This window comes from Caenorhabditis briggsae (genome assembly GCF_000004555.2).
Source record: "Caenorhabditis briggsae complete genome, chrII, whole genome shotgun sequence".
NCBI classification, from domain to species: domain Eukaryota; kingdom Metazoa; phylum Nematoda; class Chromadorea; order Rhabditida; family Rhabditidae; genus Caenorhabditis; species Caenorhabditis briggsae.
Genome location: NC_013486.2, coordinates 3,485,543 through 3,498,391, shown reverse-complemented (window position 1 = coordinate 3,498,391; position 12,849 = coordinate 3,485,543). Strand labels below are relative to the sequence as shown.

The 12,849-nt window shown below is 34.4% G+C and overlaps 1 protein-coding gene across 1 annotated transcript; it reads left to right on the top strand.

Annotated features, from left to right (window-relative positions):
• Positions 1-9,113: 9,113 nt before the first annotated feature.
• Positions 9,114-11,051, top strand: CBG00719 (the record flags this gene model as incomplete). The annotated part of the gene is made up of 6 exons (XM_045241897.1): positions 9,114-9,126; positions 9,173-9,339; positions 9,390-9,541; positions 10,398-10,593; positions 10,637-10,757; positions 10,951-11,051. The coding sequence occupies 6 exons, from the start codon at positions 9,114-9,116 to the stop codon at positions 11,049-11,051; spliced, it is 750 nt and encodes a 249-aa protein (XP_045091591.1).
• Between the last annotated feature and the right edge of the window lie 1,798 nt (positions 11,052-12,849).

Genomic DNA, 12,849 nt, shown 5'->3' with positions numbered 1-12,849 from the left:
ACATAGACCAGAGGGGGGTCGTTTTTGGGATGCGTGATAAAAGGAAACGCCCCGATGGGGAAAGGAAGCCATCCTTTTCGGGAGAAACAAGAGACAAGCTTATCCAGTTTATAACATACAGAAGAAGAAGAAGAACATGTTCGGGAAGAAGAGATAGAAAAGGGACATACATGTCTCGAGAATAAGAATTAAAGGCACTTGACAGAAGAAGGAGAAGGGATAAGAGTACTTCCCAAAGTTTTGGAAATAAGGAGAAGGCGAAAGAAGAATTTGGAGAAATGGTTACATAAAGAGGAACACACATACAAATTTCTGAATGTTCTGTGGTTGGGGTGTGTCTGGATTGTGAAGGAGACCAACAAAAAAACTTGAAAAATGCCTGGTCAAGAATATATTGGTCATCAGTGATCAAGGACAGACAGACACACAGATAGATTCAGGATTTCTACGGTTTTTGAAATTTTGAGATTCTGAGATTCTGAGATTCTGAGATTCTGAGATTCTGAGATTCTGAGGTTCTGAGATTCTGGGTTTTTGGGGTTCTAAGGTTCTGAGATTCTGAGATTCTGAGATTCTGAGATTCTGAGATTCTGAGATTCTGAGATTCTGAGATTCTGAGATTCTGAGATTCTGAGATTCTGAGATTCTGAGATTCTGAGATTCTGAGATTCTGAGATTCTGAGATTCTGAGATTCTGAGATTCTGAGATTCTGAGATTCTGAGATTCTGAGATTCTGAGATTTCGAGATTTCGAGATTCTGAGATTTTGAGATTTCGAGATTCTGAGATTCTGAGATTTTGAGATTCTGAGATTCTAAGAGCATGTGATTCTGAGATTCTGAGGTTCTGAGACTCTGAGATTCTGAGATTCTGAGATTCAGGAAATTCTAAATTCTGGAATTTGGAGATTCTGAGATTCTAAGATTTCGAGGTTCCGAGATTCTAGATTCTGAACCTCTAGGGTCCGGTGATTCCGAGATTCTGAGATTCTGAACATCTAGGGTCCGGTGATTCCGAGATTCTGAGATTCTCAGGTTCTGAAATTCTGAGATTCTGAGAATCTCATATTCCAAAATTTTGAGATTCTGAGATGTTCAAAATTCTGGAATTCCGATATTTTGAGATTCTGAAAACCTGAGATATCGATTTTTTAAATTTCAAGAAATCCAAAATTCAGAAGTCCTATAATCATGATTCTGAAATTCTGAGATAATATTCTAACAATCTGAAATAATTTGAGTAATAGGAATCTAGAATTTTGGAAATTATTGGCAATTTCGAAATTCTCGATTTCAGAAGGTCAAGAATTTTAAAACTTATCTTTTAAGAAATTGGCTTCGATCCTCAGAACTTATAAATTTCAAAATAAAAATCAAGTTAAATTTGAAAATACGAAAAAGACAATGCAGAATCCAAGAATCTCAGATTCTGAATCTATAAATCCTAAATCCTTATGATTTCCTAATATTTCAACATTCCTTGATAATCATCACTTAAATAAAAAAACTGAAAAGCCATTAGAAAATCATCAAAAAATGATCATCCACACGAAACCGAGATGATTAATAAATCATCCGTGTTTAATGGGGCAATCTGTTCTTCTAAAATAAATAAATAATCCCTCGATTTGATAACAAAACTGGATAACTTTTCTACGTTCTGACTCATTCCTGTCTCCAAAAAAACCGGAAAAATCTTGAAATTGTAATTCTTTGGAAATCTCCGTTTCAAAAAAAAGGTGACTCCATAATCCATAACCATTATTGTGACATTTTTATGAGGTGAAGACATGTTTTTGAATTCCCGCGCAAGCAAGGAAGAAGAAGAAGAAGAGAAGAAGAAGAAGAAGAAAAAGAGAAGCTTCATTTTGACACTGGCAAGCGATAAGCGTTCATGGATAACTGATAACCGACTATCAGTGAGGAAAAAAGAAAACCAAAAACCGAAATGAAAGGGAAAGTGAGACAAGAAAAAATATTCTAGTTTTTTCTTTGGTTTTGATGAAGAGAGGAATGGGAGATTTCTGATTATAAGAGTGTAGATAATCTCAAAATTAACCAAAACTGATAATTGGAACTTTAGAATATGTCGAATCGATTATTGGGGGTACCATATTTGCTCTAATAGAACCCCATCGTCTGCATGCACTTTAAGATGAATTATCTCGATTGTTATGAGAGATAACAAAATCTTGTCAACTGATAAATTATTTATCACAATATCAACAATATTTACCAGTTGAGATATTTTTAAAATCTATTATAGGGACCGAGTAAACCGCTTATTCTAGGGTCTTTCCAAAATTTTGAAAGTCGGAACTTTGAAAATAAACAAATCTTTAAATACAACTTTTGGAAAGTTCCGAAGCTCAGAATCCAAAATATTAAGGTCTTAAGAATTTCAATAATTTCCGGGCTAAAATACGAAAAAATAGGAAAATTTTTAGGATTTTAAAACTTCCGGTACTTCTTGGAATATTTGAATACTTGGAATTTCTTGCTCTTGGAAATTACTGAATTTTCAAAACGAACAGAAATGTACAGTTAGCGTAGGCACTCTTAATCGAATGATCACCTAACTTTTACCTTTGAGGCAGTTTATCTCGGAACCCGTGAAAGATATCAAAAAGTGGTCAGCTGGCAAAATATTTTTGATGTTATGATAAACATTTTATATCAGTTGACCATTTCTTGATACCTTTTATAGGAAACGAAATATATTGGCTAAAAGTTGGTGGTTTGGGTGGCATTATTTAGGGTCTCTTTAACTCAAAGTTTGGTTAATACCAAAAAGCATAGCTAGCTATAAACTGCGCCGAAGGCATGTCAGGCTGTTTCCAAAATGTTTCCAATAGTAATAAAGCCACATATGCCGTGAATGGACTGTGAACACACACCCGGACATCTCAATTTTCTCTGTCTCCATCTCTCTCTCTCTTTCTCGGTAAGCTGTTTTTTGGAAGTAAAAGGGTATTCTTCTCCTTTTTCCATCTCTCTCATTTTCATTTCATTTCGGACGCCAGCCAAAAAAAAAAGAGTCAATTGTCTGACATACATGTCTCGAATATACTGGATTTCCTGAGGGTGAGAACTACTATCGCTTTCCGAAAAAAAGAAAGAGACGATTTTCAATTTCTGCACTTTCTCCGACGGAATGAAGATGTCTCAACTAGGGGAGATGTGGGTGACGCCTTTTTTTGTTAATAGTACACGGATGTGAAAACGAACTAAACGGATTGCCACGAACATGAATAATGGACCGTAACGATTCGAAAAGAGGAGCGAACGACGATTGAAACATGGAACTGACACTAGACTGTGAGAGGGAGTTCAAGATTCTGATGATGTTCTGGGAAAATCGAGAGAAGTGATACAGTATATTAACTTGATAATCAAAAAAAAAGAGAAATTAGGAATGTTCCGAAATTCCAAAATTACCGTAGGACCTGTAAAGTTTGACCCAATTTATCTCGGTTCCTGTGAAAACCATCAAAAAGTTGTTAACTGATAAAATGTTTATCAGAAGATCACAAACAATTTATTGGTTGACACATTTCTGATATCTTGCATGCATAAGAGCCGAGAAAAATTAGCTCAAACTTGACAGTGTTTCTATTTCAGGCTTAATGGTAATTTGTTAAAATGTTCAAATACAAAGATTCGGGGATAAGATATTCTGAGGATTCAAAAATGTTGAGAATTTAAATTTTTTTGAGAATTTTAGTTAGATTTGGATATTTGAATTCGTGGAATCCTGAAAGTTTTGAATTTTATTGTTGAGAATTTTTCGAAAGTTACATACATTTTCAAAAATTCTCAATATCCCAAAAAAAGCCAATATGTCAGAAATAGGAGGAACAGAAATATCAGACATTCAAAAGTCTTTCAAATTTAGATGCACAAGAAATAAATCCAAAAGTTCAGATCTTGAAAAATTGACAGTAAGAAAAATTCATTCAACAATTTCAAATGAAAAAAAGTATTACGCCTGGTGGCGAAAATTGAAACCTGTGTCGCCCCACGCTGTCAACTTTGAAACCATACATCTGGTTTTCTGTAGAAGATACACAAAAGTTGTCAACTGATAAATTGTTTATCGTTTAATGTTTCAATAATCAAAATAGGAAAAAAGCAGAAGTTTAAAAAACCATATAAGCCGGAGATTTGATAGTTCGTATGTTGGAGAATTATGAGTTTAAACAAATTTTTAAAAAAGGATGAAAATTAAAAAAATCTAAAATTTCTGATTTTAACTTTTACAGAATCCCAGTCTCAAGCCTACCCAGAAACAATAAATAATGAAAAGTAAGACATTTCAAAACACACATCCAGGTGTAAATCTTGGAAATCAATCATTGTTCGAAAAGAGAAAATGAGAGAGAAAAAGGAAAATAAACGGAAGCCCTATTCTCTCTCGGGATGTCGTTGTTTTATGTTGAATTCATTGTCGGATGAACGATTTGAAAAAGATTTAGGAAGACGTAAAGAAGAAGAAGAACGAATGAATAGGTATATATGTAGCAATTGAGAAAAGATATTAAAAAGGAATAATGGGCAAAAGATGGGCATAGATTCAAAGGAGAGGAGTTGTTGGACATGATAAGTTGGAAGGGAAATATTGGAATTCTGGAAAGATGCTTCGAATTTTCTAAAAAACCGGGGCCCATTATTTGGAGGGTACATAAATTTTGGATGTCATTGGGGTACGAAACCCATAGTTTGGGAATACGAAATACCTTTAAAAATCGGATATTGTGACCCCTAATAGTGGATTTGATACCCCTAAATAGACTGGTATCCTCTTGTAGCGCCGATTTATTTGCCAAACTCAGGAGCTAGAAATTCCGAGATTTCTTGATATTGTTATTTCAAGGTTTCGAAATTCTAGAATTTGTCTAAAATTCTCCAAAAATAGGAGATTCTTACACTTCAAAGTTCGGGAGTTCCAAAACTCCAAAATCACAGAAATTTGACAAAACTTGGGTCAGTGTTTCCAAATTCTGAATATTTAAAATTGGGAGATTCCAAAAATCAAAAACGCAGAAATCCAGAAAATCTGCAACTCTGAGATTCTGAGATTCTGAGATTCTGAGATCCTGAGATTCTGAGATTCTGAGATTCTGAGATTCTGAGATTCTGAGATTCTGAGATTCTGAGATTCTGAGATTCTGAGATTCTGAGATTCTGAGATTCTAAGATTCTCAGATTTCCAGATGTTGAAATTCTGAGATTCTGAACTTCGAAGAAATCTTTCGAACAAAAGATAATCGAATTAGATCGGAGATATTGATTATAAATTTCGATCATAAATTAGAAATTCTTTCTAAAATTCGTGAAATTTAGAGAATTCGAAATACTAAAATTCTAAGATTTTGAGATTCCGAAATTCCGAGATTCTGAGATTCTAAGATTCTAAGATTCTGAGATTCTGATCTCAATATTCTAGATTCTCTATATTCTGAAATTTTCAAAAGTCTGAAACACAAAACTTAAGAAACACGGAAGGAACACCTCTTCTGATTCTCATCGGAAGACGAATTTTGTGTGACATAACCGCGGAAAATGGGATAATCTACCGTAATCCTCTCTTCGACACAACAAAAGAAGTTTTCGAAAGAAAGTACATACACAAAAATCTATGAGACGATTATCTCTTCTTCTTGAATAATCACGCAATTTTCATAATGAATTCTGGAGACAAGCAAGAAAAAGGACAAAATGTAACGGGGTCAAAAATTAAAAGAAGAAGAAGACAAAACGAGGAGGTCGAGAGGAAGGAGAATCCCTCTGATTGCCTCCTGGAAAGAAGAAAAAGAAACTGTGAAGACAAGAGAGATTTGATTCCACTTGAAGAATTCCTGGTGGTGACATACTTTTTAATTTCTATTTCATTTATTCTCGTATCTTCAGGCAGACATATGATTTGGTTTTCGATGATCAGTTAGCGGAAAAGATAACAGAAGGGAAATTTGGAATTGGATGGACCTAAGACTCCCGGACTCTAGGATTGAAGAATCTTAGAGTCTAGGAAGCAAGAGTCGAAACTTGGAATGTGGTATAACCTGTTGTGCCTTCTAGGCCATTTACCATGGGGACCTAACTTTTGAAATTTGAGTTTTTTTAGGCCACCAACTTTTATGTGCTAGCAATAATTTGATATTCACCTGGTGTGTTTTCTAAACCATTGTAACGTGGTGGTCTAACTTTCGCAAGTTTAGTTTTTAGGCCACAAACCTCCATGACCTAGAAATAGCATAATATTTACCCAGTGTGCTTTTTTAGGTCATTTTAACATGGTTTTCTAATTTTGCTAGTTGAGAAACCTTTGCAAAAATTACAAAAACAAAACTTTTTGAACTCCAGAATTTTCCGAATATTTAGAGTAAATCGAATCTCGCAATTTAAGAGTTATGGATTCCAGAACTTCTATATGAATACGGATTTTCAGAATTTTCAGACTTTTCCGAAATTTTGAAATTCAACAAGTCTTAAAATATTGACTACTGCATTACGAGCACAATAATCTCATTTCCTGTGAAATATTTCAAAAATCTGTCTATTGATAAAATATTGGTGATATTATGATGAATATTTTATCAGTTGACAGATTTTTGATATCTCTTACCGGAGTCAAGATAATTAAGCTCTAAGTATGCAAGTACAGAAGTGGCGCAGCCGCAGCGCAGCCAGCGGCGCCAACCGAGTAGCTCAGCCGCTCCCACTTTGAGCTCAATTATGTTGGTTCCTTTGAAAGATTGCGAAAAAGAGACAACTGATAAAATATAGGTGACAGTAGGATAAATATTTTATCAGTTTACTTATTTTGATATTTCTTATCTGTAACTGAGATAATTGAGCTCAAAGAAGCATGTTCATGGTGGGCTTCTGTTAGAGTAAAAATGTGACCTCGGGCCTTCAGAATTACAGTACTTTGCAATTTCTGATCTGTTGAATCAAAGATCTAAGGACCCTAGGAATACCCATATCCAGGATGTCCGACAAAAAACGAGAAACCAATGAAATTCAAGGTGTGGTTGGTTTGTTGAATAGTCATTCGAACAAGAAAGTAAATCTCATTTAATGTCCTTCCTCTCTTTTCTTCCTCGATTCCAAAATAAATATACAAAGGTGCGACAGGTAAAAAGAGAGGAAAAGCCAAACAGTTGTCAACTTGACGACCTATTTAACCCACTTTGTGTGTCTCTTGTTCATCCGGAGAGAGACATTTGACGTCTTCTTCTTCTTTTTACTTTTTCTCTGTCTCTTTTTTTAACCGTCTTCGAATTAACAATGGAGAGGAGGAGATGAAAAGAGAGACATTTGTGTTCAACAGGATAAAATAAACCATCATCATCATCCCGAAGCAATTGGATGGAGACAAGAAAGCGAATTTTACGAATAGGGGGGATCGTTTAGGCGATCAGATGTCTTCTTTTTTTGGAGGGGGGGGGGAATGATGCTGACAACCGGAAAGATTTTTTGTGTACTTTTTATGTCAAAACTAGAATTTGAGGGACCCAATTTTTAATACAGTAACCAGCATTCAAGATTTCAGAACTTCAGGATCTGGAAATCTTGGAAAAAAGCCTCGGAATCTAAGATCCACGGAATTCAGCTTGTGAGGATTTTGGAATTTCCGAATATCAATATTAAAAAACAATTGTCTTTTAGGTTTTAGAATTTTTAAAAATTAAATATAGGAATTTTGAATTTCGAGATTCTTGGGTTCCGAGAAAGTTTCACAGTACCGGAGTTTCAGAATTGAAAGTTTCATTACTCCGAAATTTAAGAATCTTAGAATTTTAGAATCTCAGAATTTCAGAATCTTAGAATCTCAGAATCTCAGAACTTCAAAATCTCAGAATCTCAGAATTTCAGAACCTTAAAATCTCAGAATCCCAGAATTTCAGAATTTCAAGATCCCAGAATCTCAGAATCTCAGAATCTCAGAATCTCAGAATCTCAGAATCTCAGAATCTCAGAATCTCAGAATCTCAGAATCTCAGAATCTCAGAATCTCAGAATCACAGAATCTCAGAATCTCAGAATCTCAGAATCTCAGAATCTCAGAATCTCAGAATCTCAGAATCTCAGAATCTCGGAATCTCAGAATCTCAGAATCTCAGAAGCTCAGAATCTCAGAAGCTCAGAATCTCAGAATCTCAGAATCTCAGAATCTCAGAATCTCAGAATCTCGGAATCTCAGAGAATCTCAAAACCTCATAATCTCAAAACCTCAAAACTTCAGATTTCCAGAAAATCGAATTATTTGTATCCCAGATTTTCAGAAACTCGGTCTATCAGAAAATTCCAGATAACTCCACTAGACTTTGATAACCCACTTGGGTTCAAGCCAACGGTTAAAAAAACGCGCCCCAAATAACTTTTAGGTCAGAAGAAATTTAATAATTTCAAAGATGACGTGGATTTGACCTAATTAGTTTTAATCAACAAGTTTCAACGCGTAATTTTTTCGTCCAACGTTTAAAAGTTTGATTCTCAGCCACATAATTCAGCAGCGAATTTTTTCTAAAATTTCACGTTTACTGGGGCGCGATTTCTGACCCATTGGCTTGAACCCAAGAGATAACCCGGATTTTCTTCGAGACGTGGTTTCTAATCCCGATAAAAATACGTTTTAAATCTGCTGGCAAATTGGGTCTGAATTTTATTCAATCTTTTCACTCAACATCCTAAACTTTCTATGGTAAAAAATGTCTAATCAAAGTCAGATTTTGTGATTTACGAACCCAATTTACGCAATTTAAAATTTCAGATATAAGTTCAGAATATTTGAAAATCCATCGTCACTTAAAAAATGCTATTATCTTTCTTCAAATTCTGAGTACCTTGGCGTTTTGTGCAGTTCTTCATCCGGTTTTTCGGAATCGGTGGGTTTTGAACTTTGCATTTCTAAACTTGCCACACATATTTCTAAATCCAGGTCATGGCCTAAATTGGATTTTTAGGCCAAGGCCTAATTTTTGGATTTCTAGGCCAAGGCCTAATTTTCAAGATTCCAGATTGCTTCTTGGATCCCTTACAAATTTCATGACTTCATCTCTTCCCTTCGTCTGCGGATTTTCAGTTTTGCTAGGAATTTTGACTTCAGTGATGACTAGACAAAGTTAGAAACTTCATCTGATTTCCAGAAATATGGCCGTAATTTTCAGAATCTCTCAAAACGATGATAATTTCCAATTCAATCAATTTCCTCGGTCTATTATTGGTTCTTGGGGTCACTTTTGGAGTTTACAACTCGATTTCCAATCCCACAGATGAAAATTTCCAGAAAGAGTTTTTGAGTGTACTGGAAAGTAAATCAGAGAAAGGAATGAAGGTTTTGAGATTCTTCGTCATGGCTTAGGAACCCAAATTTCAATGTTTTAGACGCTTCACAAGTATCAGCAAGCCACCAAATGTTGTGGTGTCCCTCTTTCCAGTGATATTTCCTGGAATCAAACTTCAATTTCTCTAGGAAATCCATGGGCGTCTTGGTATTACTACACGATGCTGGATGAGGATTACATTGATGAGACACGGTGAGAAATCTGGGTTTGAGATTTCGAATCATACGATTTTTTTGAATTTTTGGATTTTTTGGAATTTTTGGAATCTTTCAAATGTTTGAATTTTCGGGATCTCGCCCTACGCTTCAAAATGAGCCCCACACACGCCCCAGGCTCCGCCCATACTTTCTCGAATTACTGTAGTTTTTGAAGTTTGGGATTATTGAATGCAATCAGGTCAAAGATAAATCACCTGGAAAAATCTTGAAAATTACAAAAAATTATTTTTTCAAGATTCCAAACATTGGTAAACTTTTCAAAACTGTTTTCCAAAAATGGAAATCGACCTTGGAAATACTTTTTACAAATTTTGTACGAAACTTGAAAGTTTGAAAATCTCAAAAAATCTGCAGTTTTTCAGGAGTTCAAGGTCATAATCTCTTTTTTTTTGGATTTTTGAACTTTTTAGGTCACGACCTACAGTTTTGGATTTTTAGGTCATCACCAAGATTTTAGGAAATTTTAGGCCATGACCTAGTTCATTGAGGTTTCTAGGTCATGACAGAGATTTTCGAATTTTATAGGTCATGACCTAATTTTCACGTTTTGGCTAATTTGGATTTCTAGACCATTTTTAAATTTCTAGTTAATTTTTGGATTTTCAAATCATTTTTGGTTTTCTATGCTATTTTTTAATAATATTGCAAAAATTTGAACAACTTGCATTTGTTTTCACTGAAAACTTCAGAAAAAATTTCCTGATGAGGTGATTATAAAAGTTAAAAATTTTTCAATTTTGCCATTTTATTGTGAAAGTAGAAAAAATTTAAGAACAAAAATTTCGTATCGGAGACTAATTTTGAAATTTCCCTTTTATCCAATGTTCCAGACGCCTCTTCACTCTCCCCTGGTCGTGTTGCTCGGATAGAACTCTGGAATGTGAGCATCTCGCGTTTGAAAGGTTTCCATTTTCAAAAGTCTTCCCTCTTTTCAATCCCCCGATTCTTCACCATTTTAGGGTTTCCATCGAACCATCAAGCAAAAATGTGATTATTGACGAGCTGGTGGTGGTGGAGCATCGTTTGGTAGGGAGTCTAGATTTTGTTTTTCGTATTTTTTGAAATTTAGAGAAAAGCCCGACGTAGTGAAGACGCTCGTCAGAGTGTCTATGAGAATTCTTGTGAGCCGCCAACTAAAATTCTTTTGGCTGGAGTTCCAATGCAGTTGTTGGGCGTAGGAGCTGGTTTTGGTATGTAACTTTGATGCGAAATATTTCGGTTCCTGTCAAAGATATGAAAAAGTTGTCAACTGATAAATTGTTTATCATAATATCACCAACATTTTATCAGTTAACACATTTTAGATATCTCTGATAGGAGCCAAGAAAATTGAGCTCAAAGTTGAGGTTTTACGGTAAGCAATTTTCAACTTCTTTTTTCCAGCCCTCCTAACACTTTCTGCAATTGGACTTGATGGATTTTTCATCTGGAAATTCTACAAAAGCCAACAAGAGAATTATAACTTTCCTTTAATTCGGAAATGAACTTTTTGGGTTCGGAAATAAAAATAAATTAAATTTCCGATAACAAGTGATCCTGATCTATAACCTCTGTGCACTTTGGTCGGAGACAATTTTCGGGAAATTCCTTTTTTTTGCAATTTTCTTTTTTCATTGAAATTGTTAATCTTTCTGGTTTTCATAGTTTGTCTTCTTTATGAATCAGACCTCATTTTTATAAGATTAGTGGCCTTTTTTTCAGATCTTGCATATTCTTCCTCCATCTTTTGATTCTTAACATTATCCTTATCACTTTTTTTCTTTATCAAAAATTCTAAAATCATTTCATTTTCAGGCTCTCCGCCCACTTCCATTCTGGGAAACTACATAATTTTTTTTCAAAATACTTTCCGTATTTTCATCCCTTTTTCTATTTTTTCACCTGATCCCTTTCTTTTGATGTTCTTGAGCTAAAAAAATCACAATTTTGGGACACGAAAAAAAAAATTAAACAGGTGTTTTTATTCTGTGACTTTCAGCAAGAGTTGGGGGTGGAGGAGAGGCTGAAAATTGAATCAAAATGTCTTAAAAATCAGATTAGGATAACTTTTTTTTGAAAGGTTGAGTTTTGGTTTTTGGATAAGCGAAAGGGCATGTGACTTTTTGCAGAATTTGGAAAGTTCTGGAAAAGTCTTTCTGGAATTTTCTAATTTTAGGCTTTAAATGTGTTGATGCTTTTCTTGATGGATTTGTTTTTTTTCTAATTTTCTGGTACCAAATAAGCTATAAATCTTTAATATCAGGTTCAAAAACTAGTTTTATTTCAAGAAAATCGTCAAGTTTTCGAAATTCCAGGTCCTTTCAAACAGAAAACTCCGAAGAACCAATTAAAAACAATACTGCTTTTCAATCTTCCGCTTGTTGCTCAGAAATGTTCCTAAAATTTTTTGCTATTCTGGAAGCTTTTCCCTTTTTTCTCCTTGTGCATATCTTTCACATCCTTAACTCTCCTATGTTATCTGAACTAGTTTTTTTTCATCTTTCTCTTTTCTTTTTTTTTCTTTTTTTTTTCTCACCTGACTCTAATATTAGTCGTTTATTCAGGTAACCCTAGCATCAAGTACAACACTATGTATAGCGGCCGACATGTTCACTTTGAGCCAATCTAACATTACTTGTAAGAGATATCAAAAACCTGTCAACTGATAAAATATTAGATATTATGATAAACAATTTATCAGTTTACACCTTTTTGATAGGTTCTACAGGTATCGAGATAATAGAACTCAAAGTTAAAAGTTAAAGAGCTCTTCTATTAGAGGTTTTACGGTATATATTGAAAACTAGCCCAATTCTGTAGCTTTTCTTTCAAGATCCATGCCATTTTTTCCTGTGCTTCAATTTTGATAAATTCTCTACCACCCATCCAATTGTCACGTTTCCTTCCTCCTTTCTTGTCCTCTTCCTATTTTTTGTTTTTTTTATCTGTCATAAACCGAAGCCCAAAAGTCAGGAAAATTATTTTTTCTGTGATTATTATTGTTTTTAGTCCTGCCAAAAGCATTTTTTTAATGTCAATTGTATTAAAAACCCAAAAAATATTTGTCCGGATTTTTTTGATTTAGCGGTTGAAGGTCAACTTCTAGAAAAAAAATCTGGAATTTAAAATTCTTCAAAAATAGCCTGGAACATTTAAAATGAACTAGGACACTTCAAATCTCAGTTACGTATTCTAAAATGAAAAAAAAAACTTTTTCGCATAAATATACAATTTGAGATCTTTCAAGTGTCTGAATCTCTGGACATCCTCAGATTTCAAAGCATTAGCATTAAGATTTCAATT